Source organism: Bufo gargarizans, chromosome 6 (assembly GCF_014858855.1).
Source record: "Bufo gargarizans isolate SCDJY-AF-19 chromosome 6, ASM1485885v1, whole genome shotgun sequence".
Classification (NCBI taxonomy): domain Eukaryota; kingdom Metazoa; phylum Chordata; class Amphibia; order Anura; family Bufonidae; genus Bufo; species Bufo gargarizans.
Genome location: NC_058085.1, coordinates 236,365,270 through 236,393,258, shown reverse-complemented (window position 1 = coordinate 236,393,258; position 27,989 = coordinate 236,365,270). Strand labels below are relative to the sequence as shown.

General features: G+C 43.7%; 1 protein-coding gene across 3 annotated transcripts; it reads right to left on the bottom strand.

Moving 5' to 3' along the window:
• Nucleotides 1-7: 7 nt before the first annotated feature.
• Nucleotides 8-27,979, bottom strand: LOC122939796 (oocyte zinc finger protein XlCOF8.4-like). Of its 3 annotated transcripts, none has more exons than XM_044295937.1 (9): nucleotides 27,902-27,979; nucleotides 26,249-26,379; nucleotides 23,949-24,140; nucleotides 23,745-23,868; nucleotides 23,582-23,658; nucleotides 23,030-23,135; nucleotides 20,993-21,087; nucleotides 5,714-5,825; nucleotides 8-1,043 (listed from the first exon to the last, which is right to left on the bottom strand). In XM_044295937.1, the coding sequence occupies exons 2-9, from the start codon at nucleotides 26,354-26,356 to the stop codon at nucleotides 49-51; spliced, it is 1,809 nt and encodes a 602-aa protein (XP_044151872.1). In that variant the 5' UTR covers nucleotides 26,357-26,379; nucleotides 27,902-27,979; the 3' UTR covers nucleotides 8-48. The 3 variants fall into 3 exon arrangements, with proteins under 3 accessions (XP_044151872.1, XP_044151873.1, XP_044151874.1); XM_044295938.1 differs by having other exon boundaries at nucleotides 27,885-27,907; XM_044295939.1 differs by having other exon boundaries at nucleotides 1,038-1,771.
• Between the last annotated feature and the right edge of the window lie 10 nt (nucleotides 27,980-27,989).

Sequence of the window (27,989 nt, the reverse complement as noted above, 5' to 3'; positions counted from 1 at the left end):
AAAAAAATATACTCTTTATTATAATATTCTTTAACAATTTGTGTAAAGTCAGAGTTTTTGAAGATAATTATACCCAGTATGAACCCTGTGATGGTTCCTAAGATGTGAGTTCTGGGTAAAACATTTTCCACATTCTGAACATGAAAATGGCTTCTCTCCTGTGTGAGTTCTTAGATGTTTATTAAGTTGTGATTTCTCTGTGAAACATTTCCCACAATGTGAGCATGAAAATGGCTTCTCATGTCTGTGAATTTGTTCATGTTTATTAAGATTAGATTTCTTTTTGAAACTTTTTCCACATTCAGAACATGAAAATGGCTTTTCCCCTGTATGAGTTCTCTCATGGATAATAAGACCATACTTATTGTTGAAACATTTCCCACACTCCGAACATGAAAATGGCCTTTCTCCTGTATGAGTTCTTTGATGCTGAACAAGTATTGACTTCTGGGTGAAACTTTTCCCACAAATAAAACACAAAAATGGCCTTTCTCCTGTATGAGTTCTTTGATGTTTGACAAGAACTGATTTCTGGGTAAAACATTTGCCGCATTCCGAGCATGAATATGGTTTCTCCCCTGTGTGAATTCTCTGGTGTTCTAGAAGAGCTGATTTTTGGGTAAAACATTTCCCACATTCTGAACATGGAAATGGCTTCTCTCCTGTGTGAATTCTCTGGTGTATAACAAGATCTGATTTCTGCGTGAAACATTTCCCACAATCTGAACATAAAAAAGGCCTCTCGTTACTATGAATTCTCCTGTGCATGGATAGATTAGACTGTTTTTTAAAATGTTTCCCACATTCTGGACATGGGAATATTTTACCCTCTTTGTGGTCTGCACTTTGTGAAATCTCAAATAACCCAGGAGAAGGATCCTCATGACTGTAATGATCAGATGGTAGATTTTCGCTGTAAAGAACTGAGGACATATTTGAAGTAATGAAGTGTTTTTCATGAGTGTCTTTTGTAATATGGTTTTCTTCTACCTTACAATCTGGATATTTAAGTAAGTGACTCTCCCACATGCTGGCGTAGTCATCTGTTGGGGGAAAAAATAATTATATTCTATTTTTTTTAACATTTAACATTTGGGTCTTCATGTGTCTAGGTAGGGAGCATGTATGCTACACATCTGGCAGATGTCAATATCAATGCCCCCCTTTTTAACCCCTTCTTATATGTTTTCTCTACAGAATATTCATATGACAGCTGGTCAGAATATAACTGGGTTCCACAAAAGCTTAATTACATTAGCACATGACCTCCTTTTCCACAGAACCCATACACAAATTCTCCTACTAAGGTTAATGACCAATCTAAAAGTGAGTCTAGTGTACTACATTTACTTCTCTGGCAGACTATTTCTGGACTTGTCACCACGAAATGCAGTGCAATCTGCAGGCAGAATAGGAAGGGAGTTTTGTGGGGGAAAAATTCATCAAAAAATATAAATTATACATTTAAGTTTCTTCTTTTACTGAGCTCAGTTGTACATGGCCATCTTATCAGTGACTGACCGCTATCTCTGTATACACACTTACACATAGAATGCTATCAATCACTGATAATAGCTGAATGGGCCGTCTTGTGTTCAGAAAGAGCAGATATTTAAATGTAAATTACAAGGTTTATTAAATCCACAGGTTTATTTTTCCACAAAATGATGTCAGTCTGTTCAGGTTCTCTTTAAACAGGATGGATTCATATAAAAAATGCACATTTCGCTGGATCATCTTCTAAATGAACATTTACCTGAGACATAAAGGTCTAGGAAAAAGTAAATTAACAATTACTACACAAACAGTTGTACCAATCATGTTTTTTTTTTAGCACACTGGAGTTTGTCTAGTGCAGGAAGGAAAAGTGAACCCTTGAATTTAGGAACTTGTAGTTAGTTATCTGTTTAGCAGCATTCATCTCCATAGCGCCACAGCATCTCAATAGGGTTAAGGTCAGGGTTCAGACTTGGTGATTAAAAAACAGAAATCTTTTTCAACTGTTCTTTAGTTGATTTACTTGTGCTCTTGGTGTGATTATCTTGTTACATCACCCAGCTGGCCTTACATTCTACACCTTAGAATTAATTGTGTTCTGTTCTGTTTTTTTGCGGTGCGGAGGCTCGGACTGAAATCCCACGGAAGCTCTTCGTATAGCTTTCATTGGCTTCCTATCCTCACCGCTCCGTATCTTGCGGACCATTCAAGTCAATGGGTCCGCATCCGTTATACGGAGTGCACACGACTGGTGCCCGTATATTGCGGACTCGCTGTTTGTGGTCCGCAATACGGGCACCACAGCCATATGATTGTGTGCATGAGCCCTAAGACACATTTTCTGAAAGTTGTTTACATCAAGCAATAGTTCTCAACTTTTCTTGAAAAGTACACCTGTATCAGAATAAAGGCTTTGTGTGCCTTTATTTATTGGGCAAAGCATCTGTTAAATTGCACTGTGTGTGTTTACTCAATGTGCTCAATAATAGACATGAAAGTACAACTGTGTGTGTTATTGGTTTATATGTATTTGGTTTGTCTGTAATTACGACATATATAACCATGAAACATTATTAATCGATGCAAAAATGTTGATAATTCCAAATGGTTCACTTACTTTTTCTTGAAACTGTACTACATATAAACGCAACACTTTCGGTTTTGCTCCCATTTTGCATGAGCTGAACTCAAAGATCTGAAACATTTTCCACATACACAAAATACCCATTACTCTCACATATTGTTCACAAATCTGTCTAAATCTTTGTCAGTGAGCACTTCTCCTTTGCCGAGATATTCCATCCCACCTCACAGGTGTGGCATATCAAGGTGCTGATTAGACAGCATCAATATTGCAGACCTTAGACTGCCCACAATAAATGAACACTCTGAAAAGTGCACAGTTTTGCCTTAATGGGGAAGGGGGGGGAAATCAGAAAACCAGTCAGTATCTGGTGTGGCCACCATTTACCTCACGCAGTGCAACACATCTCCGTCGCATAGAGTTGATCAGGTTTTTGATTGTGGTCTGTGGAATTGTTGGTCCACTCCTCTTCAATAGCTGTGCGAAGTTGCAGAATATTGTCAGGAACTGGAACACGCTGTCGTATACGCCGATACAGAGCATCCCAAACATGCTCAATGGGTGACATGTCCGGTGAGTATGCTGGCCATGCAAGAACTGGGATGTTTTCAGCCTCCAGGAATTGTGTACAGATCCTTGCAATATGGGGCCGTGCATTATCATGCTGCAACATTAGGTGATGGTCGTGGATGAATGGCACAACAATGGGCCTCAGAATCTCGTCACGGTATCTCGGTGCATTCAAAATGCCATTAATAAAATGCACCTGTGTTCATTGTCTGTCCATAACATACCCCTGCCTATACCATAACCCCACCGCCACTATGGGCCACTCGATCCACAACGTTGACGTCAGCAAACCGCTCACCCACACGACGCCACACACGCTGTCTGCCATCTGCTCTGCACAGTGAAAACCGGGACTCCTCTGTGAACAGAATGCCTCTCCAACATGCCAGACACCATCGAACGTGAGCATTTGCCCACTCAAGTCAGTTACGACGACGAACTGCAGTCAGGTCCAGACCCCAATGAGGATGAAGAGCATGTAGATGAGCTTTCCTGAGACGGTTTCTGACAGTTTGTGCAGAAATTCTTTGGTTATGAAAACCGATTGTTGCTGCAGCTGTCCGGGTGGCTGGTCTCAGATGATCATGGAGGTGAACATGCTGGATGTGGAGGTCCTGGGCTGGTGTGGTTACACGTGGTCTGCGGTTGTGAGGCCGGGTGGAAGTACTGCCAAATTCTCTGAAATGCCTTTGGAGACTGCTTATGGTAGAGAAATGAACATTCATTGCATGGGCAACAGCTCTGGTAGACATTCCTGCAGTCAGCATGTCAATTGCACGCTCCCTCAAACGTTTCGACATCTGTGGCATTGTGCTGTGTAATCAAACTGCACATTTTAGGGTGACCTTTTATTGTGGGAAGTCTAAGGCACACCTGTGCAATATTCATGCTGTCTAATCAGCAACTTGATATGCCACACCTGTGAGTTGGGATGGATTATCTCGGCAAAGGAGAAGTGCTCACTAACACAGATTTAGACAGATTTGTGAACAATATTTGAGAGTAATGGGTCTCTTGTGTATGTAGAAAATGTTTCCGATCTTTGAGTTTAGCTCATGCAAAATGAGAGCAAAACCGAAAGTGTTGCCTTTATGTTTTTATTCAGTGTATATTTGTTTTCCAACAAACTATCCTCCTAAGGCTTTTTTCGCATCAGTGCTATTTATTTCTGTTCTTCTTCTCCATTATAGCAGCAGAAAAAATGATAATTACGGAAGTGCCGTAATTCGGCACATAACTGACAGGAACAGAGCCTAACAAGTCCCATTTCTCTATCATGAGATCCATTCGGTTTCTATTCATGAAAACGTTTTTAGTGGAGAAAAAAAATGTGAATGTAGCATTACTAAATTCAGATGGGATATTGAGAACACCAGCAGAAATCAAACTCCTGTTCCAGCTGTAGAAATTTAAGTAAATATCTCCCCACACTCATGCTCCATATAGTGGCTATAGCCCCTGTAAACACTAGTAAGTTCAGAGTGTGTCATTTTCTACTAGATTCCTTATTATTGCAATCCAAGCCCGTTTTTCCTTTATTTTTTAAGACATGGAGGGTTTAGTCAAACTAAAACCCCATTTAGGGAATTAGGTATGGGATGTGCAGCATGTGCTACATTCTCTCCATAATATACTACTCCCTCTGCTTTCAACCAAACCAGCCTTACCACCTACATTCTCCATAGGGTACTTACATGGTAATGGCCACTACCAACAAATAGCAGTTTCAGGCAGCAGCCGACATCGGAAATTATACAGAGAATGGGAAAAGTGAACTGGAGCTGAGCTACATTACGGAGCCTTCTGTCCACTGTATAGTTTCCTCCACTGCTGGCTGCCCAAAACAGCTGATCGGTGGGAGTGCTGATACTGATGACCTATCCTAAGGATAGCCCATTAATATCTATTCCCTGGAAACCTCTTTAATGATGCATATGTTAAGCTGTTTTGGCTGATTAAGGGCTCATGCACATGATCGTATGTATTTTGTGGTCTGCAAAACACGGATCCGCAAAAATTACAGATGATGTCTATGTGACATCCATATTGCATCAGGTTTTTTTTGCGGAACCATTGTAACAATGCCTATCCTTGTCAACAAAATGGGCAAGAATAGGACATGTTCTATCTTTTTTTGAGGAATAGCCATGTGGACATAAGGAAAAGGAATGTGATTTCCAACTTTTTTGCGGACTCAGTGAAGTGAATGGTTCCGCATACGGCCGCAAAAAAAACACAAAACGGACATGGAAAGAAAATATGTTTGTGTTTATGAGCTCTAAGGCACAGGTAGTAGTATATTTTGGACAGCATGTACAGTAACACGTAGTGCACGTCCCATATATAATGCCCTAAACTGGATTTTCATTTTTGTATGCAATATGGTAGACTGCAGGTGAATCAATCAGTGATGCTTCAAAAATCGCAATGTAGCCCTAACCTAACTGAAAAACTTTAACCCAATGTAATTAAATCACGATTTATATATTATTTTATTTGAATATTGTTTTGTTTGTATTATGCTCTTTTAGTTAAACCTAAACCTTAGTGGTTACTACTCACCTGAGGAAATACCTAGACGAACCTCGTCCCCCTCACACGACTGATGATCCCACGCATACATCTGTTCTTCTCCTACAATAACTTCAACTTTAATGTTGGTCAGATCTTTTTCCTGATTCAAAGGTGAAGCAAATGACATACAATTCAGGGGACAGCTGAAGAAACTAAGCAAAGCCAAATGTCACGGACGTTCCCGTGGCAGGTACCAGGAGATCAGAGAGACTGGCAACTCGTCGGTTAAATTGACAAGTTTACTGTTGATCTTATTGTGTCTGTGTTTTGGTGAATGCCACACCCCTTGCTTCAGGTGTTGCTTGTTGGTGATTTGCCTTTTCCATAAGTAGCCGCTTCTCACTCTTGGAGGTGCAGTTTATAGATTTTCTTCCTGCCTTCTAACTAGCTGGTCGGTTGTACCCTGTGGTGCTTCTGGAGTTGCCAGTTTTCTACTTTCAGATAAGTCTTGTCTTTTCTTATTGTTTTGTGTTTGTTATATTCCCTGTTATTTGTATCTGGGCCTTGGACAGAGACTTCCATTCGTCCATCTGGGGAGGAATGGGTTGTCTCTGGTCCTAACCTCATTCCAGGGCCTTATAGGGATATAAGGGCCTAGGTATCCAGCATATGAATATTCCTACCTTCAAGGTCTATTCATATTGATAGGAAGTTAGGGCCCGGATTAGGGTTGTTTAGAATGTGACCCGTTTCTTCCCTAGTTTCCAGGCCCAGTTACTGTTCCCCTTCCGTTCGGTGTGGAGTTTCCCCCCACACTGATTGAGACACGAATATTAACAGCTTAAGGACTCAGCGATTTTCATTTTTTTTTTGTTTTTTACTTCCTGCCTTCCCAGAGCCATAACCTTTTTATTTTTCTGTTTATATAGCTATATGAGTGTGACGCTTCGCGATCTTGGAAATACGCGAATTCATCATGTTCTAAAATCACAATTACCAGAGCCCTCTCCTGCACACAAAGAGTTAAAACTTTCCGTTACAGCTCACAGAGCAGAGGTTAATTAGCAAACCCTGGCCAAAGATTCCTACTGAACCCCTGTCAGGTTATACATCTATCAAAACCTCATAAACGGACCTTCTCTCTAGTCTGAGCGGCCCCAACACAGCATGAGTTTTCACACTTCTTAAGCCTGGTCAGACCTTCAAAAGATAAGGACAGATCCTTATCACACAGCTGGTTGGTACAAGAAGGAAGATGACCTTAAGGTCACCTCCAATCCATAGACTTCATAATTTTCCAATATTTCCATTATATTTCTTGGGTTAGGAAAATACGAAATGAACATCTCTTCAGAAAATGTTTAGGTTGTTGTAACACACCTTCCAGGAAATCCACAAGTCAATTGGAAATTCACGCTCTGAGGTACAACGGTTCTCAGGCACCCTGTATTATCTTCCAGTCATATTTGGTATCAGATGATCCATAAAATTGTCCTGATTATAAATATGGACTTTTTTTTTTAATTTGAAACTGGCAAAGCCAAGATTCTGCCAGATTTTCTCCCTCTCAGGGCAAGAACTGCCCCTCATCCAATTACACAAGGCTGGGCTTGTATGTGTCATAGCCACTCCCAGCTACAGAGTGGGTAAAACACAGTGACCCACACAGTGCCTGCAGCCTATCAGAGGCCGGTGCAGACGGCGCGATGACGTCATCGCGCCGCCTGAGCCATACAGCGCGGAAAACAAAAAGGTGTATGAAAAATGAAGAAAATAAATAAATATATATATATATATATATATATATTTAAAAATACATGTACATATATGTGTAAAATGAAGACAAAACACACGTGAGAAGAGTGAAAAGTGAAAAAAAAATATACACAGACAAAAGTATCTGGCATATGCTAACATCCCTGTTAGCGAATCTACGATACGTAAAACACTAAACAAGAATGGATTTCATGGGAGGATACCACAGAGGAAGCCACTGCTGTCCCAAAAAAAAAAACCATTGCTGCACGTTTACAGTTTGCACAAGAGCACCTGGATGTTCCACAGCAGTACTGGCAAAATATTCTGTGGACAGATGAAACCAAAGTGGAGTTGTTTGGAAGAAACACACAACACTATGTGTGGAGAAAAAGAGGCACAGCACACCAACATCAAAACCTCATCCCAACTGTGAAGTGTGATGGGGGCATCATGGTTTGGGGCTCCTTTGCTGCATCCGGGCCTGGACGGATTGCTATCATCGAAGGAAAAATGAATTCCCAAGTTTATCAAGACATTTTGCAGGAGAACTTAAGGCCATTAGCTGAAGTTCAACAGAAGATGGGTGTTGCAACAGGACAACGACCCAAAGCATAGAAGTAAATCAACAACAGAATGGCTTAAACAGAAGAAAATACGCCTTCTGGAGTGGCCTAGTCAGAGTCCTGACCTCAACCCGATTGAGATGCTGTGGCATGACCTCAAGAAAGCGATTCACACCAGACATCCCATGAATATTGATGCACTGAAACAGTTCTGTAAATAGGAATGGTCAAGAATTACTCCTGACCGTTGTGCACGTCTGATCAGCAACTACAGGAAACGTTTGGTTGAAGTTATTGCTGCCAAAGGAGCTTCAACCAGTTATTAAATCCAAGGGTTCGCATACTTTTTCCACCTGCACTATGAATGTTTACATGGTGTGTGTGAAGGACTTTGATGCAATTGCCTATATGCTTCAGTTTAATTCTCTCCCTGCTATTTTAAGGTCTATATTGTTCGGTTCCCAATGTCAAGAATGAATGTATTCAGGTACCGAACAGGGAGGTTGAAATTATGTTTGTATGTGGGATGAAAGTACTTTTCTGAAAAGTGTTAAAAGTTGTAAATGTTCTGGCCAGCAGACAATTGAGCTGTGTGTATTGTTAAAACTCAATTATCTAGTCTGGCCCAGAGGAGGAGTTTTATGCTGCATAAATTGTGAGTTCTGTGCGCCAGTAAAGTCAGTCTCGTGGTTCCAGCATTAAGTTGACTCATGTGTGGATTATTCGGCGATTCCAGGGATATTCCTACTCGTGGAATATTGGATGATTTTCTTTTATGGGGAGAAGGGAATGCTTGACGGGGATATTTTCTACTACCGTCACAACTGGTTGGCAGCAGCGGGATTTTCCCTTCTACGTTCCTTTACACCAGGATTCCAAGCAGACACTGGGAACAGTGAATGGAAGGCTGGTACGCCCTGCTTAAAAGAAATATACTGAAAGAACTACTGGAAGTCCGTGAAAGGATTGCTAGCAACAAAACCAAGCGGGTCATTATAGCAGAATTAATGGAGCTAGACCAGGAGAACTTGGTTGCAGCAACGCCAGCAGTACAAGAGATGGGGACACCAGTGATTCCGGAGGAGGAATCACCAGCCAACAAGGCAATGAGAGAGAAGCTAGCATGGTTCGGTCCGAACCCAACGGCGGATGTGGTGCTGAAAGTGATGAACCTGTTAGCGGAGGAGGCTAAACAAATAAGAGACGCAGAGCTACAGGTAAAACTGGCAGCAGTCCAACAAGGAGCCGCACATTCTCCAAACAGTGAGTACAGTACAGCAGACACAAGGAAGATTCCGTTTAGCGCTTTTAAAGCTTTTGATGAAAAAGACTGTGAAATTGATAATTACCTGGCAGATTTTGAGCGACAATGTAACCTGCACCGAATAGATAGAGGAGAGTGGGTCGCAATATTGGCAGGCAAACTGTCAGGCAAAGCTTCTGATGCTTTCCGGACCGTGCCAGAGCAGGAGATCCATAGCTACGCCAGGGTTAAAGAAGTGCTCCTGGCTCGTTATGCAGTAACCCCGGAGTCCTACCGACAAAAATTCAGGGACTCACGCAAAACCGCGAAAGACTCTTACGTGGAATGGGCATGCCAGTTATCCCTGTCGGCCTCTAACTGGGTCAACAGCAGCCAGGCCACCACCGCAGAGGACATTTTGCAACTAATGCTCCGGGAACAATTTTACGATCACATCCAGACGGATGTCAAAGACTGGGTGAGAGATCGCCGGCCCATGACTCTACCAGAGGCCGCTAAGTTGGCGGATGAATATGCGGATACTCGCAAGACGAACCCGGTCACACCACAGGTACAACCTCCACGACCAACGGTGCCCTCATACCCACCCGCCGCTAGATACCAACCTCCTAACAGACCGGTGACATCTAGCCCTCGCTATCCACGCCAGGAGGACAATGAACAACGCTGCTTCCGGTGCAAACAGCTGGGTCACTACAAGCAGAATTGCCCCATGGACAACAACACCAGGTCAAATTGGTCTCGACCTGGGTACCGCCCCCCAGCAGCAGCCCATTGTGTAGACTCGGCTTGGGATCCCCAGGAACTGGGTCAGGAAGAACCATTGGGCACCCTTTACGAAGCCCTCATGGTACAATCTGTTATTACGGACAACAGGAAACACCCTTGTCAGCTGGTCATGGTTAACGGAAAAACCGCCCGGGGATTGAGAGACAGTGGGGCAACCATCACGTTGGTACAAAGACACCTTATTAAGGCATCAGAGAAACCGGGGAAATCAATTGCTGTGAGAGTGGCAGGGGGGGCAGTATACCGTATCCCTACTGCACAGGTACACCTAGACTGGGGGGCGGGAGCTGGCAATGTTCATGTGGGCGTCATGAAAGACTTACCTTCTGAAGTCATCTTGGGCAACGACATTGGCCCCCTGACTTCGGCGTTCGCCTCTACCCCCGCTCAGGAGGCCCACGCAGTAACCACCAGAGCACAAAGTCGTGCTGCCGAGAGCCATCCACTTCCTACTGAGACCCAGGTAAGCCAACCCAACCTACCCTTGACTGTAGAACCCCTACCCTGGGACACCCCAGAGGACTTTGGGCGGGAGGTGACCGGAGACCCTTCCCTCAGAAAGTATCGAGAGAAAGCCAGGAGGGGCCAAGGGGGATTAGAGAAGGAGCAATTTATCTGGGAGAACGGCCGCTTGTACAGGCTCACCGAGACCCGGGGTAATGCACCAGGGTCTAAGCAAAAACGCCACCTGGTAGTTCCCCGGAAATACCGGCAGGACTAATTGAGGATTGGGCACGACGTACCCTTGGCAGGCCATTTGGGAATACGCAAGACAGGGTATCGGGTAACCCAGAACTTCTTCTGGCCTGGGGTATCCGACGACGTCAGGGCGTATTGTCAAACGTGCGAGGTATGCCAACGTATAGGTAAAAAGGGAGACCACCCAAAGGCTAAACTAGTTTCCATGCCCATTATTGAAGAACCGTTCACAAGGGTAGCCGTGGACATTATAGGGCCCCTGGCCCAACCTAGCCGTTCCGGCAAGCGGTATATACTCACCATAGTAGACTACGCCACCCGTTACCCCGAAGCGGTAGCTCTCTCTAACATACAGGCTGAGACCGTAGCAGAGGCCCTAGTTAAAGTATTTTCCCGAGTAGGCTTTCCCAAGGAGGTTCTGTCCGACCAAGGTACCCAATTCACAGCCGAGGTAACCCAGCAGATATTTAAAACCTGTGGAGTTAAATCCCTGACTAGCTCCCCATACCATCCCCAGACTAACGGCCTGTGCGAGCGCTTCAACGGAACGCTAAAGCAAATGTTGAAGTCGTTCACGGGGGCATACAAGGATTGGGAGCGATTCCTGCCACACCTTCTCTTTGCCTACCGAGAGGTGCCGCAGGAATCGACCGGATTCTCACCCTTCGAACTTCTCTATGTACCTTATGTCCTGGAGCTGAGGGACCGCATGGAGGAATTAGCCCAGACAGTGCGAGAGAACCTCCGGGCGGCCCAGCAGCGCCAGAGGGTATGGTATGACCGACGGGCTAGGCACCGGAGCTTTCAGATAGGCCAAAAGGTCATGGTATTAAGACCGGTCCGAACAGACAAGCTCCAGGCCGCCTGGCAGGGCCCCTATAAAGTTATAGGACAAATATGCGACCCGACCTACACGATAGCCAGCTGCGAGGATGAAGATGTGAAACGAACTTTTCACATCAACATGCTCAAGGCCTATAAGGAACGGGCAGAGGAGGTAGCCGCTATCTGTGCACCAGCAGGAGAAGACACAGAAACCCTACCCCTTCCCGACCTATTGGGCAGTAACGAAGGGATGACCCAGATAAAGAAAGTCCAGCTAGGTGAACAGCTGGAGCCGCAAGAGCGGGCTCAAGCTGTCCGCTTACTAGAAACAAAACAGGCCACATTCTCTCAGGAGCCTGGATACACACTCCTAGCCATACACAAGGTAGAGACTCCAGGACAGGCACCCCTGAGACAGCCCCCTTACCGTATCCCCGAAGCAGTCCGGGAAGGGATGCGGAAGGAAATAGATGAGATGCTTTGGCTAGGCGTAATCGAGCCCTCAGAAAGTCCTTGGGCCTCGCCGGTAGTGTTAGTGCCAAAGAAGGATGGGACAACCCGCTTCTGTGTAGATTACCGGCGCCTCAATGACAAGACAGTTACGGACGCCTATCCGATGCCACGGATGGACGAGCTGCTTGACCGTATCTCTGCAGGGAAGTATCTGACCACAATAGACCTATGCAAGGGATATTGGCAGATTCCCCTAGCAGAAGATGCCATTCCCAAGTCGGCCTTCATCACCCCGTTCGGCCTATACCAATTCCGGGTTATGCCGTTCGGGATGAAGAACGCCCCGGCCACCTTCCAACGGATGGTGGATCAGTTACTTGGGGGTCTCCAGAGCTTTGCATGCGCTTACCTGGATGACATCGCCATCCACAGCGATACCTGGGAAGCGCACCTAGAGCACATAGGGGTAGTATTAGATAGGATCAGGGGGGCCGGGCTGACCCTGAAACCCGACAAATGTCACTTGGGTATGGCGGAGGTGCAATATTTGGGCCACCGAGTAGGATGTGGTAAGCAACGGCCGGAGCCGGCTAAGATCGAGGCCGTTGCCAATTGGCCCACTCCCCACACCAAGACACAAGTCATGGCTTTCTTAGGCACAGCCGGCTATTACAGACGCTTTGTACCCGACTATAGCGCCCTGGCCAAACCCCTGACCGACTTGACCAAAAAGAAGCTACCCCGACAAGTCCTGTGGTCCCCGGAATGCGAGGTGGCTTTCCAAGCACTAAAGACTGCTCTGGTTAATGCTCCGGTGTTGGTTACCCCAGATCCTAACAAAAGATTTATTGTCCACACGGACGCTTCAATGTTTGGACTGGGGGCAGTACTAAGCCAGATCGGGGAGGATGGAGGTGAGCACCCGGTGGCATACCTGAGTCGGAAGCTGTTGCCAAGGGAGGTCAGCTATGCCACCATTGAAAAAGAGTGTTTGGCCTTGGTGTGGGCACTCAAAAAGCTTACACCTTACCTTTATGGCCGGGCGTTCACTCTCATCACCGATCACAACCCCTTGGTGTGGCTTAACCGGGTTTCAGGGGACAACGCCCGTTTGCTACGCTGGAGCTTGGCCTTACAGCCCTATGACTTTACGATTCATTATCGCCCAGGCAAGCAAAACGGGAATGCCGATGGATTGTCACGCCAAACGGATTTAACCTCGGACTAAAAGCTCTGAACCCGTCAACCCTACTGGATCAGGAAAGGTCCAACCGAGTTGCCGGAGCAGGGAGAAAAAGGGGGGCCATTGTGAAGGACTTTGATGCAATTGCCTATATGCTTCAGTTTAATTCTCTCCCTGCTATTTTAAGGTCTATATTGTTCGGTTCCCAATGTCAAGAATGAATGTATTCAGGTACCGAACAGGGAGGTTGAAATTATGTTTGTATGTGGGATGGAAAGTACTTTTCTGAAAAGTGTTAAAAGTTGTAAATGTTCTGGCCAGCAGACAATTGAGCTGTGTGTATTGTTAAAACTCAATTATCTAGTCTGGCCCAGAGGAGGAGTTTTATGCTGCATAAATTGTGAGTTCTGTGCGCCAGTAAAGTCAGTCTCGTGGTTCCAGCATTAAGTTGACTCATGTGTGGATTATTCGGCGATTCCAGGGATATTCCTACTCGTGGAATATTGGATGATTTTCTTTTATGGGAAGAAGGGAATGCTTGACGGGGATATTTTCTACTACCGTCACAGTGTGTTCAATAAAAACATAGTAACATTTAATTCTTTGTGTGTTATTAGTTTAAGCAGACTGTGATTGTCTATTGTTGTGACTTAGATGAAGATCAGATCACATTTTATGACAAATTTGTACAGAAATCCATATCATTCCAAAGGGTTCACATACTTTTTCTTGCAACTGTACGGTCATGGCCAAAAGTTTTGAGAATTACATAAATATTGGAAAAGTTGCTGCTTAAGTTTTTATAATAGCAATTTTCATATACTCCAGAATGTTATGAAGAGTGATCAGATGAATTGCATAGTCCTTCTTTGCCATGAAAATTAACTTAATCCCCAAAAAAACTTTCCACTGCATTTCATTGCTGTCATTTCAGTAATCGGCTTGTTAACTCAGGTGAGAATGTTGACGAGCACGAGGCTGGAGATCATTAGGTCAGGCTGATTGGGTTAAAATGGCAGACTTGACCTGTTAAAAGGAGGGTGATCCTTGAAATCATTGTTCTTCCATTGTTAACCATGGTGACCTGCAAAGAAACGCATGCAGCCATCATTGCGTTGCATAAAAATGGCTTCACAGGCAAGGATATTGTGGCTTCTAAGATTGAGGTGCAATCAACAATTTATAGGATCATCAAGAACTTCAAGGAAAGAGGTTCAATTCTTGTTAAGAAGGCTTCAGGGTGTCCAAGAAAGTCCAGCAAGCGCCAGGATCGTCTCCTAAAGAGGATTCAGCTGCGGGATCACAGTGCCACCAGTGCTGAGCTTGCTCAGGAATAGCAGCAGGCAGGTGTGAGCGCATCTGCACGCACAGTGAGGCGAAGACTTTTGGAAGATGGCCTGGTGTCAAGAAGGGCAGCAAAGAAGCCACTTCTCTCCAAAAAAAACATCAGGGACAGATTGATCTTCTGCAGAAAATATGGTGAATGGATTGCTGAGGACTGGGGCAAAGTCATATTCTCCGATGAAGCCTCTTTCCGATTGTTTGGGGCATCAGGAAAAAGGCTTGTCTAGAGAAGAAATGGTGAGCGCTACCATCAGTCCTGTCATGCCAACAGTAAAGCATCCTGAGACCATTCATGTGTGGGCTTGCTTCTCATCCAAGGGAGTGGGCTCGCTCACAATTTTGCCCCAAAACACAGCCATGAATAAAGAATGGTACCAAAACACCCTCCAACAGCAACTTCTTCCAACAATCCAACAACAGTTTGGTGAAGAACAATGCATTTTCCAGCACGATGGAGCACCGTGCCATAAGGCAAAAGTGATAACTAAGTGGCTCGGGGACCAAAACGTTGACATTTTGGGTCCATGGCCTGGAAACTCCCCAGATCTTAATCCCATTGAGAACTTGTGGTCAATCCTCAAGAGGCGGGTGGACAAACAAAAACCCACTAATTCTGACAAACTCCAAGAAGTGATTATGAAAGAATGGGTTGCTATCAGTCAGGAATTGGCCCAGAAGTTGATTGAGAGCATGCCCAGTCGAATTGCAGAGGTCCTGAAAAAGAAGGGCCAACACTGCAAATACTGACTCTTTGCATAAATGTCATGTAATTGTCGATAAAAGCCTTTGAAACACATAAAGTGCACGTAATTATATTTCACTACATCACAGAAACAACTGAAACAAAGATCTAAAAGCAGTTTAGCAGCAAACTTTGTGAAAACTAATATTTGTGTTATTCTCAAAACTTTTGGCCACGACTGTGTATACAAATCTTTACCGAAAACCTACCTGTCAATAGTCCCCTACACGCAAAATCATCTCACCCAAGGAAATTAATTGATGGCATCCCTATTGGTCAATTCCTACGGCTCAGGAGAATATGTTCTCGTGATGACCTGTTTGAAACACGAGCCCAGGAGTTGACTAAAAGATTTAGGGAAATAGGTTACAGCGAATCCTCATTGAAGAGGGGTTACTTTTGAGCTAAACAGTCAAGAAGGGATGCACTTCTACAGGAACGGCCGAAAACAACAAAGAATCCTCAAAATAATATGGTACGTTTCATCACCACATACAACTAGGGTCATATTGATTTTTTTTTATTAGTTTTGAAGAAACATTGGAGTATCCTGTGTATGGACTCCACATTGAAACAATACTTACCTACTAAACCCTCCCTTACCTTTCAACAAGAAAACAATGTCCGGGATGCTTTGGTTTACAGTTATTATCAAGGCTTTAATCCCCCACAGTGGAAGGAGTCTAAGTTCACTCTGAAATGCGTATGGTGATCAACAGCCCCATGAAATAAAGTACGGGACCGGAGGATTGAAGCGCTTCAAGTCAAGTAAGAGGAGAGGGATCGGTAAACATATTCGTAAAGGAAAAGCCGAAAATCTTCATTTTCTAGTGAGACCTGACATTGAGTGAAACCAACTACCCGCGCAGGAATAGCATCAGGCAACCACTAGTACGGCACGCCTACAGACGATTACGAGGATCCCAAATCTCATACACAAGCCTCCGACAAGTCGCTTAGAAACCAGATTGTAACCAGATCACTGCCTGCAACAACTTCATAGCACGTGGGACGCCACGAGAGACGCAATTAAAACCGGTACAACTCAACTAAACAGTGAGTAAAGCAGTACCGAATTATTATATAAGCTGGCAGCGATATCCGATGGTATTATATTGAATACATAAAGCGATTATTATCCAGCAAATACAAGTGAGTATACTGAGAACTTTATCTGAGTACCAGACTGTTCTATATTATTCAAATATCGCTGACTGGGATATCAGCTGGGTTAGTGAACCCACCAGAGAGCTTAACATGATTTATTTATACAGGTCCTTCTAAAAAAATTAGCATATTGTGATAAAGTTCATTATTTTCTGTAATGTACTGATAAACATTAGACTTTCATATATTTTAGATTCATTACACACCAACTGAAGTAGTTCAAGACTTTTATTGTTTTAATATTGATGATTTTGGCATACAGCTCATGAAAACCCACATTTCCTATCTCAAAAAATTAGCATATTTCATCCGACCAATAAAAGAAAAGTGTTTTTAATACAAAAAAAGTCAACCTTCAAATAATTATGTTCAGTTATGCACTCAATACTTGGTCGGGAATCCTTTTATAGAAATGACTGTTTCAATGCGGCGTGGCATGGAAGCAATCAGCCTGTGGCACTGCTGAGGTGTTATGGAGGCCCAGGATGCTTCGATAGCGGCCTTAAGCTCATCCAGAGTGTTGGGTCTTGCGTCTCTCAACTTTCTCTTCCCAATATCCCACAGATTCTCTATGGGGTTCAGGTCAGGAGAGTTGGCAGGCCAATTGAGCACAGTAATACCATGGTCAGTAAACCATTTGGCACTGTGAGCAGGTGCCAGGTCGTGCTGAAAAATGAAATCTTCATCTCCATAAAGCTTTTCAGCAGATGGAAGCATGAAGTGCTCCAAAATCTCCTGATAGCTAGCTGCATTGACCCTGCCCTTGATAAAACACAGTGGACCAACACCAGCAGCTGACATGGCACCCCAGACCATCACTGACTGTGGGTACTTGACACTGGACTTCAGGCATTTTGGCATTTCCCTCTCCCCAGTCTTCCTCCAGACTCTGGCACCTTGATTTCCGAATGACATGCAAAATTTGCTTTCATCCGAAAAAAAGTACTTTGGACCACTGAGCAACAGTCCAGTGCTGCTTCTCTGTAGCCCAGGTCAGGCGCTTCTTCCGCTGTTTCTGGTTCAAAAGTGGCTTGACCTGGGGAATGCGGCACCTGTAGCCCATTTCCTGCACACGCCTGTACACGGTGGCTCTGGATGTTTCTACTCCAGACTTAGTCCACTGCTTCCGCAGGTCCCCCAAGGTCTGGAATCGGTCCTTCTCCACAATCTTCCTCAGGGTCTGGTCACCTCTTCTCGTTGTGCAGCGTTTTCTGCCACACTTTTTCCTTCCCACAGACTTCCCACTGAGGTGCCTTGATACAGCACTCTGGGAACAGCCTATTCGTTCAGAAATTTCTTTCTGTGTCTTACCCTCTTGCTTGAGGGTGTCAATGATGGCCTTCTGGACAGCAGTCAGGTCGGCAGTCTTACCCATGATTGCGGTTTTGAGTAATGAACCAGGCTGGGAGTTTTTAAAAGCCTCAGGAATATTTTGCAGGTGTTTAGAGTTAATTAGTTGATTCAGATGATTAGGTTAATAGCTTGTTTAGAGAACCTTTTCATGATATGCTAATTTTTTTAGATAGGAATTTTGGGTTTTCATGAGCTGTATGCCAAAATCATCAATATTAAAACAATAAAAGGCTTAAACTACTTCAGTTGGTGTGTAATGAATCTAAAATATATGAAAGTATAATGTTTATCAGTACATTACAGAAAATAATGAACTTTATTAGAATATGCTAATTTTTTTTAGAAGAACCTGTATAGACTCAAGGCACTGGCCAATACAGGGAAACATTAGTACTATTCCGTATTATGTTTTTATGCTTTTTTTATTTTCCATTGGCATTCATTTTATATGTATTACTTAGTATGTATTTTAAATAAGCACCGTATATAACAATTATCTTGAGTAAATATATTGTTTTATCAACTCTCCATGTGCAACTGAGTGAAGGTGTGCCCTACTATTTTTCCATTTTCGATATCAACAATTTTCTGAAGATTGGGTGAATCTTCTTTGTAGGTGCACCCATACCGTTCTTGATCAGTAGGTGAGCCCTCTCTAACACTTATTTTCGATACATATATATATATATATATATATATATATATATATATATATATATATATATATATATACACACACACAGTACAGACCAAAAGTTTGGACACACCTTCTCATTCAAAGAGTTTTATTTATTTTCATGACTATGAAAATTGTAGATTCACACTGAAGGCATCAAAACTATGAATTAACACATGTGGAATTATATACATAACAAAAAAGTGTGAAACAACTGAAAATATGTCATATTCTAGGTTCTTCAAAGTAGCCACCTTTTGCTTTGATTACTGCTTTGCACACTCTTGGCATTCTCTTGATGAGCTTCAAGAGGTAGTCACCTGAAATGGTTTTCACTTCACAGGTGTGCCCTGTCAGGTTTAATAAGTGGGATTTCTTGCCTTATAAATGGGGTTGGGACCATCAGTTGCGTTGTGGAGAAGTCAGGTGGATACATAGCTGAAAGTCCTACTGAATAGACTGTTAAAATTTGTATTATGGCAAGAAAAAAGGAGCTAAGTAAACGAGTGGCCATCATTACTTTACGAAATGAAGGTCAGTCCGAAAAATTGGGAAAACTTTGAAAGTGTCCCCAAGTGCAGTCACAAAAACCATCAAGCGCTACAAAGAAACTGGCTCACATGCGGACCGCCCCAGGAAAGGAAGACCAAGAGTCACCTCTGCTGCGGAGGATAAGTTCATCCAGGTCACCAGCCTCAGAAATCGCAGGTTAACAGCAGCTCAGATTAGAGACCAGGTCAATGCCACACAGAGTTCTAGCAGCAGACACATCTTTAGAACAACTGTTAAGAGGAGACTGTGTGAATCAGGCCTTCATGGTAGAATATCTGCTAGGAAACCACTGCTGAGGACACGCAACAAGCAGAAGAGACCTGTTTGGGCTAAAGAACACAAGGAATGGAATTAGACCAGTGGAAATCTGTGCTTTGGTCTGACGAGTCCAAATTTGAGATCTTTGGTTCCAACCACCGTGTCTTTGTGCGACACAGAAAAGGTGAACGGATGTACTCTACATGCCTGGTTCCCACAGTGAAGCATGGAGGAGGAGTTGTGATGGTGTGGGGGTGCTTTGCTGGTGACACTGTTGGGGATTTATTCAAAATTGAAGGCATACTGAACCAGCATGGCTACCACAGCATCTTGCAGCGGCATGCTATTCCATCCTATTTTTCAACAGGACAATCACCCCAAACACACCTCCAGGCTGTGTAAGGGCTATTTGACCATGAAGGAGAGTGATGTGGTGCTGCGCCAGATGACCTGGCCTCCACAGTCACCGAACCTGAACCCAATCGAGATGGTTTGGGGTGAGCTGGAACGCAGAGTGAAGGCAAAAGGGCCAACAAGTGCTAAGCATCTCTGGGAACTCCTTTAAGACTGTTGTAAGACCATTTCATGTGACTACCTCTTGAAGCTCATCAAGAGAATTCCAAGAGTGTGCAAAGCAGTAATCAAAGCAAAAGGTGGCTACTTTGAAGAACCTAGAATATGACATATTTTCAGTTGTTTCACACTTTTTTGTTATTTATATAATTCCACATGTGTTAATTCATAGTTTTGATGCCTTCAGTGTGAATCTACAATTTTCATAGTCATGAAAATAAAGAAAACTCTTTGAATGAGAAGGTGTGCCCAAACTTTTGGTCTGTACTGTATATATATATATATATATATATATATATATATATCCCTCCCTCCTTTTTATTTGGTGTTATCTTGTAGTTGTCATTTATATACATTTTTATGAATTTGGATTGCTATTTATTTATCTCCTCAAACTTTGGGCTTTTCTATTTAAGCTCATTAATCAATTATATTCATTGTATGTGGACTTATGTGAGGGTCGTTGTAATTGTATTGCTTGAGCAGAGGTTGTTGAGTTTTATGGGTCTGAGGTCAGGACTTTTTTCACTTTATACCTGTTTGGGTATTTGTCAACTACATTGATTTTTGTACCTTTTATGACCCATCCATTTATTACATTTTCTATCATGTTATCCAGACTGATTCTCTACATCAGTGTTTCCCAACCAGTGTGCCTCCAGCTGTTGAAAAACTACAACTCCCAGCATGCCTGGACAGCTTTTGGCTGTGCGGGCATGCTGGGAGTTGTAGTTTTGCACCAGCTGGAGGCACACTGGTTGGGAAACACTGCTCTACATATCCTGTGTGGTTTTTTTTTCCGCTGCTGCACTGTATATATTTGTATTTTTATCTAGTCTATTGTTGAAATAAAGTATATTCATTATTAGCTGTGCTATGCTTGTTTATTGGTGTTGCTAATCTAGTATGTTGGCGTAGCACACATACTTATTTTGAGCTGTTGCTATAGGTTTGAGAAGTAGAGATGCAGCATGCAAAGGAGGAAACTGCAAAAATGTCAGATGTAACAGTGAGATATAGTGCTATCGCTAATGTATACAAAACATGGCAGCTTATTCTGAAACGTTATCTGATAGTTTAGTTGTGCTTTACTTAATACAATATATTAGGGGGAATCTGATCATCTACCTGATTCTCCCACAGGTTATTATTTCCTTCTGGAGAATGCTTGGCATAAGGTGGATTGGCAAAACTTTTGGATGTGTTTCTTTTAAAAGATACATCTGCAAGAAAAGTACATAGATGTTGGTTTTTAAGTGCACTAATAATAGTAAGAAAGGTATCTGGATTCAGAATAAAAGAAAACTACAGGACACATATATGGTCACACTAAAACAGTTTTGGGAGAGGCTGACATTTTGCAATCATTTCAATATCCTTCACAATATCACTGAGCCATACTATAGACACTGAAGAACCCAGTAAACCAAGCTTGAGCACTTTCAATAACAGCATCTGAAGAAAAACTAAAATGTACAAATATGTATGTAGTATGACTATAAAGGAACCTAGCCCTGTCAATCAAGGATAGGAAAGGAACTGGCAGAAGAAACAGGAGGAGCAGGAGTGCACAGAGTGCCTTGTCTCCCCCCTCAATGCACTTAAAGGGGTATTCCCATCTCAGACATCAATGGCATATTGTTAGCATATTCTATCAATGTCAAATAAGTGTTGGTCCCACCTCTGGAATCTGCTCCTCTCTCCAGGACAGGCCCCCCAAAGTGAAGGAGGGTGCAACACACAAGTATGGAGTGATGGCAGTGCATGAGCAGCATGCTCTCCACTAACCTGAATGGGACTTCCGAAAATAGCCGAGTGCACTCGCTCAACTATTTTCAGAAGTCCCTTGGCAGCGAATGGAGAAAATGCCACACATGCACAGTGCACTCTCCTTCACTTCAGGGGCCCTATCCTACAGATAGATGGGGGTCCCAGAGGTGGGACCTGCACTTATCTGACATTGATGACATATCATACCAATATGCCATCAATGTGATGGGTATAACCCTTTAACTTCTCATTTGAAAATTGATTAAAAGTACCTTTTCTTCAGAATGATTGGTGACAGATTCCCTTTAATGAATTGTTCTGGTTATATGAATTTATTCCCTATCTAAATGATAGAGAATAACTATTAGATCGGTGGGGATCTTACAGCTGGGAACCCCACCAATCACAAGAATGGTGGCCTCACAACCATTGAGCCCCCAAAACGAACTGAGTGGCCGGTCTGGCATGAGCCGCTCCATTCATTTCTATGAGGTTACAGAAGAAATCTGAGTAAAGCGATAGGCTGTCTCTGGAACGCCAATAGAAATGTATGGAGCAGCTGCGCGCATGCCTGACCAACCACTCCATTCATTTCAGGGGGGTTTCACTGATTATGGGGCCCCTGTTCTTGTGATTGGTAGGGATCCCACTGATCTAAAAGAAAGATTAAAAGAGAGCCTTAGGGATGATCTAAATGACTATGTACGCATGTATCAAGACAGTTCAAGGATCTACCCAATGATACTAGGGGTGTAACCACCATAAAGGGATATCCAATACATCTACAGCAGTATTTCCCAAACTCTTTGCCATGGGAGAACGTTTGATAATATTTTTTCGCATTAACAGGGCTTCTTTACTGTAAGTGCAGAGAGACACTGGAACTTTCTGCCAAAAGAAGTTTTCAAGGTTAAATGGATTTTCCGAGATTCAGATATTGATGACCTATCCTAATATCAGATCAGTGGGGATCCCAGGTGTTGGCGCTGCCTCCTCCCAGCTTACCAGGCTCAGCGCTGTACATTGTATAGGAGCTGTGCTTGGTATTCACTTGAATAGGACTGAGCTGTGCCTAGTCCACATGACGTCATTCTCCCAGGAAGAGACTGCAGCACTCAACAAAGCGCTGTGGTCTCCATAAACAGTTGATCGGCGGAGGTGCCGAAATTGATATTGATGACCTATACTGAGGATACAGCATCAATAACTGGAACCCCTTTAAATAATTGAAAACATTTGAAAAGGGTCCTGGACACCTTTCTTGATAGTAGTACAAGATATGATTATTTTATCCCTTATTTTGCTGTATTTATACATGTGTGTTCTAGGTACGTTCTAAAGAATCTATAGACCTGCCTTACAGTGTGTTAACCCTTTGACTACCGGACACCTTACCTGGGATAATATCTGTTGAAACTTCGTCCTCCTTACAAAACTGATCACCCATTGCATACATGTCTTCTACAATTGAGTTGGTTCCAGTATTAGTCAGATTTTGACCCTAAATAAAAATGTTAAATAATAAATGCACAATTCAGAAGAAGACCGTTGAAGTAAACAGGACTGATATTGAAATCCAAAGGAATGTTCCATGATTAATGTAAAAAATCTAACTCAAGCATCATATAGTACTTGACAATCTCCTTCTAACAAAGCTAGAACTGGTACCTCACATACAGGTCCAGAGATCTCCCCATTCATTGCTCCAACTGCTCTGCTGGAATTATTTCAGGCTGGCAGTTAAAGGGGTGTGCCCTTTATCAGCGGGGTGCCCTTTCTACTGCAGGTCTCTCCGTGTAAAATTTTAATTACATGCAATTACAAAAGTATTTAGATCCAGATGCTGGTTTGAAAATGGAGAATATTTTTGTGGGAAAACCTCCTTAACACAATCACAACATTTCTCTGGTCAAAAATAGCATTTGGTGAGATCTTAGCACCATCTACCTGATAGTTCTGTGGGAAATCCTGTGGATAGATAGGACTGGGACAATTTTGTGGTGCGTTTCTCTTACTTGGTCCATCTGTAGCAAACAAACACACACAGTGACAGTTTACGTGAATTGACGGTACCCTAAAAGCTCCCCTACAATCTGTGAAGCTCTCTTACCTGCTAAAGAGGAGGGATGGTGATTCTCAATCATGATATCATTGTAGAGATCCTTGTGTCTTTCTAAATACTCCCACTCCTCCATGGAGAAATAGACAGCAATGTCCTGATATCTGATAGGAACCTGACAGAATGATACAGACATCATCCAGCACCTCCTGTGATGCTACTATTTAATCTCCCAGTGTTCCCAGCAGAGCTCACCTCTTCTGTCAGCAGCTCAATGATCTTGTAGGTGACTTCTAGGATCTTCTCATTATTCATTCTTTCATGTATCACTGAATGGGCTAGGGGCACATTGATGAGGCTCTGGGTCCTGCTGCCACATCTTGGTAAATGTGGTTGGCTCCTGGGTGTCCCACATTTTTCAGATGTCTTCCTTACTATGGTGTAATCCTATATATAGAGGAACACGTTGACACCACAGAGTACATACCCAGAACCCCTCAGCCTCCTGCAGGGGCGTTGCTAGGTTAAAACATTCGGGGCCTGGGCCCCGGATGTTTTGTCCCATGCCCCGAATGTCCTGCCTGCCTGCTAGATACAACTGTATTGCTGTACACAGAACGGCAATACAATTGAATCTTACACTGGGAAGAGGTGACGGACCTTTGGTGACATCACAGGTCATGTGATCAGCAAAACAGGCTGTGATAGGATGATCTGGATGATGTAACCATCATGTGACCAGTGCAGGACTGGACCGAAGTGAAGAGGAGAAGGAGCCTAATGCTGATGTCTGTACAGGAGAGGTAAGTGAAGGGAGAGGCAGAGCAATGCTGGGAGTTGTAGTTATTTAACTGGGATGTATGTTAGGGCTGAAGGGAGTGTTGTTATTGACATGGAACTGTGTGCTTGAGGTGGCTGGGGAGGGAGTGATATTATTTACATGGGACTGTATGTGGAAAGTGGATGGTGGGGGGGGGAATGATGTTTATGTACATGGGACTTAATGTTTAGGCCTGTGTTTCCCAACCAGTGTGCCTCCAGCTGTTGCAAAACTACAACTCCCAGCATGCCTGGACAGCCTTTGGCTGTGCGGGCATGCTGGGAGTTGTAGTTTTGCAACAGCTGGAGGCACACTGGTTGGGAAACACTGGTTTAGGCTACGTTCATACTTGCGTTTGGTGATCCGCTTGTGAGATCCGTTTCAGGTCTCTCACAAGCAGCCCCAAATGCATCAGTTTAACCCCAATGCATTCTGAATGGATGCGGATCCATTCAGAATGCATTCTTTCGGCTCCGTACGGCCCCCCGTTCCATTTTGGAGGTGGACCCCAAAATGCTGCAAGCAGCGTTTTTGTGTCCGCATTGCCTTGCGGAGCCAAACTGATCCGTCCTGACTTAAATGTAAGTCAATAGGGACGGATCTCTTTGCATTGACACAAAATGGTGCAATCGTAAACGGATCCGTCCCCCATTGACTTTTAATGTAAGTCAGGACGGATCCGTATTGGGACTTAGAAATTCAAATCTAATACAAACGGATCGGTCCTGAACGGATGCATTCGTTTGTATTATATCGGTGCGGATCCGTCCTGTACAAGTACAGTACAGATCTGCACAAACGCAAGTGTGAAAGTAGCCTTAGGAGGTGATGTTTACATGGGATTGTGCGTTGGAGGCGGCTGGGGAGGAGGTGATGTTATTTACATGGGACTGTATGGTGGAGGGAGGATTATAACTGCAGGGGGCACTGCAGATCCAGGGGACATTATAGGCGGTCTTATTACTACTGGGGGCTCTATAGGAGGGTCTTATAGATCCGCCTTATTTTTACTAAGCGCACTATGGGGGTCTTATTACTACTGAGTGGTCTGTAGGGAGCTTTACCACTGGGGGAACAATAGGGGCCTTATTTCTACTGGGGACTCTGTGAGGGTATTATTAATATGGGAGGGCTCTTCTAATAATGGGGGCATTGTTGAGGAGCATTATCACAGTTTGGGCAGTGTTACTAACAAGGGCATTCTAGAAGGGAATTACTATTGGTGGGACTATGAGGAGCACTATTACTATGGGGGGCAGTAATGTTTCTTTAGGATAGTATTTGGGGGTATGGGGGGGGGTGAGGTTTTGGCACAGCAAGCAGCAGGATAACACTGTGGGGACTCCAGTTGGGGGATAATGATAGAAAGTGAGGAAGCTAAGATGTCTGTGTGCCACACTCTGCAGAGACGAGGCGGCTGAGAGAAGTTGTCCAGACCAAGTGGAGAAGATGATGACAGAGAGGAGACGTCCCCTGGAGACCCTGGATGTGACAGGTAAGTGCCGCTGTATAGCAAGTACAGCATAGTGCGGGGGGGAAGGGGGACATATTTATTGGGGCTTGTGCCCCGGATCTTTTGAGACCCTAGCAACGCCCCTGGCCTCCTGTTTGTTTTACTAACAGACTGGATAGTGACAAGTCCAAGAATCACTCTCTCCGAGGTCATGTCCCTGCTTTATCAATACAGATAAGTGATATAGTGAAGACAGATGTCATAATGTCCATAATAACTCACCTCTCCAGTCACAAGGTAGATGATTTCAATGGTAAGTTTTAATATCCTTTCAGCCAATGTGTTCTTGTCCTGGTCCACGGATTGTGGATCAGTAGGGAAAAGGACCATTATCTTGTCAGTGGTAGAGGGTCCTACATGAAAACAGTTAATCTAAAAGCAGGTTGGGGAGATTTATCAAACTGGTGTAAAGGAAAACGGCTTTGTTGCTCATAGCAACCAATTCAATTCTACCTTTCATTTTCCAAAGGAGCTCTGAAAAATGAAAGATGGAATCTGATTGGTTGCTATAGGCAACTAAGTCAGTTCTACATTACACCAATTTAATAAATCTTCCCAGTCAGTAAGACATCTCATACGTAATGATATAATTATCATTATATATATGATAATTATAATGCTTGTCCTTGGAGACAATGGAGGGGTCTAGGTATTACCAGACAGCTGTCCATAACACAGTATAACGGTATATACATGATGTATGCATCCAATGATAGAATAACACCATTGTAAGACTGCACAAGCTTCTCACGTATTACAGCTCATTCAGTCTCATAGTCTTCACACTCTCCCTGGTCTCAGTCACAGAACAATCTGTCCAACAGGATAATTCTGAATCTCAGAGAAATGTTCTAGTACATGTCCTGAACCTAGATTAAAACAACCAGGGGCAATATGTTTCTCCAGTGATGAAATGGTGGCCAGAATGATCGCAACTAAACAACGTATCATAGTTGGGGAACAGAACGCGTAGTGCCCTGGGAGTCATATCCACCTTGTCAGCCTGCTCCATATATTCCCTGGCCACCCATATCCATCATAGGTCATATGGGGTTAAATGAGTTGGCCAGGAAAGGGATTTTTTAGAAACTCGCTCCCGCTGATCCTGTTCCAATACTCTGGGTCTCTACTTCTTAGTCCCAGCTCAACACGGTTAGCTCCCCGCGCCCCCCCACACGGATAGCTGTCTCCCTCTTTCACCACCACTCATTACTGACACAGTGGTGGGTAGTAAGCTGGGCAGTAGTTGAACTGGGTAGTGAGCGAGGTGAAAGAGGGAGCGAGCCAACACTGTGAGTAGTGATAACTTAAGTGGATCCGTGGTCCACATTTTGCAGCTAAGTATATGACATGCGCTGCATTTCTGCAGAACAGACATATGACGCAGAAAGCACATAGATGATCCATGTGCCTTCCGCAACCCTATATCTGTTCCACAAAGTATGGAACATGTCAAATTCTTGGCCACAAAATGCAGACCACAGACCCATTGAAGCATATTAGGGGTTAAATGCCCGGGACTGCAGTTGTCTCCGATCTTGGCAGCTGCAGCAGGGTGTCAGCCTGGTGGGCAGAACATAGAGCAATACTAGTACCAACACAGTGACCTCTGCTTTCACTCCATCCCAGCCCCCTCACCCCCTCTCTGAAGCTACACCGCTCTCTCCTCATCCGTAATAATAGGAAATTCTGTACCATGACCTCACTCCATGCTGCCTATTGTGTCCCACCCCTTTACAGGTGCCATTGTCAGGAGACACATACATACACACTGTATACAGAAGACATACATTGTTACACATACTACATATCTATAGAGATACAAAGTCTAACCAATGAATAGAACACATCCCCTCACCACTAATTCAGCCATACCTTTCCAGCTCCTACAGACTGAAGGACCTTTGATGATGTCACAATCATATGATCAGTCACATGAGAGGAGGAGACTACAATAAGGATC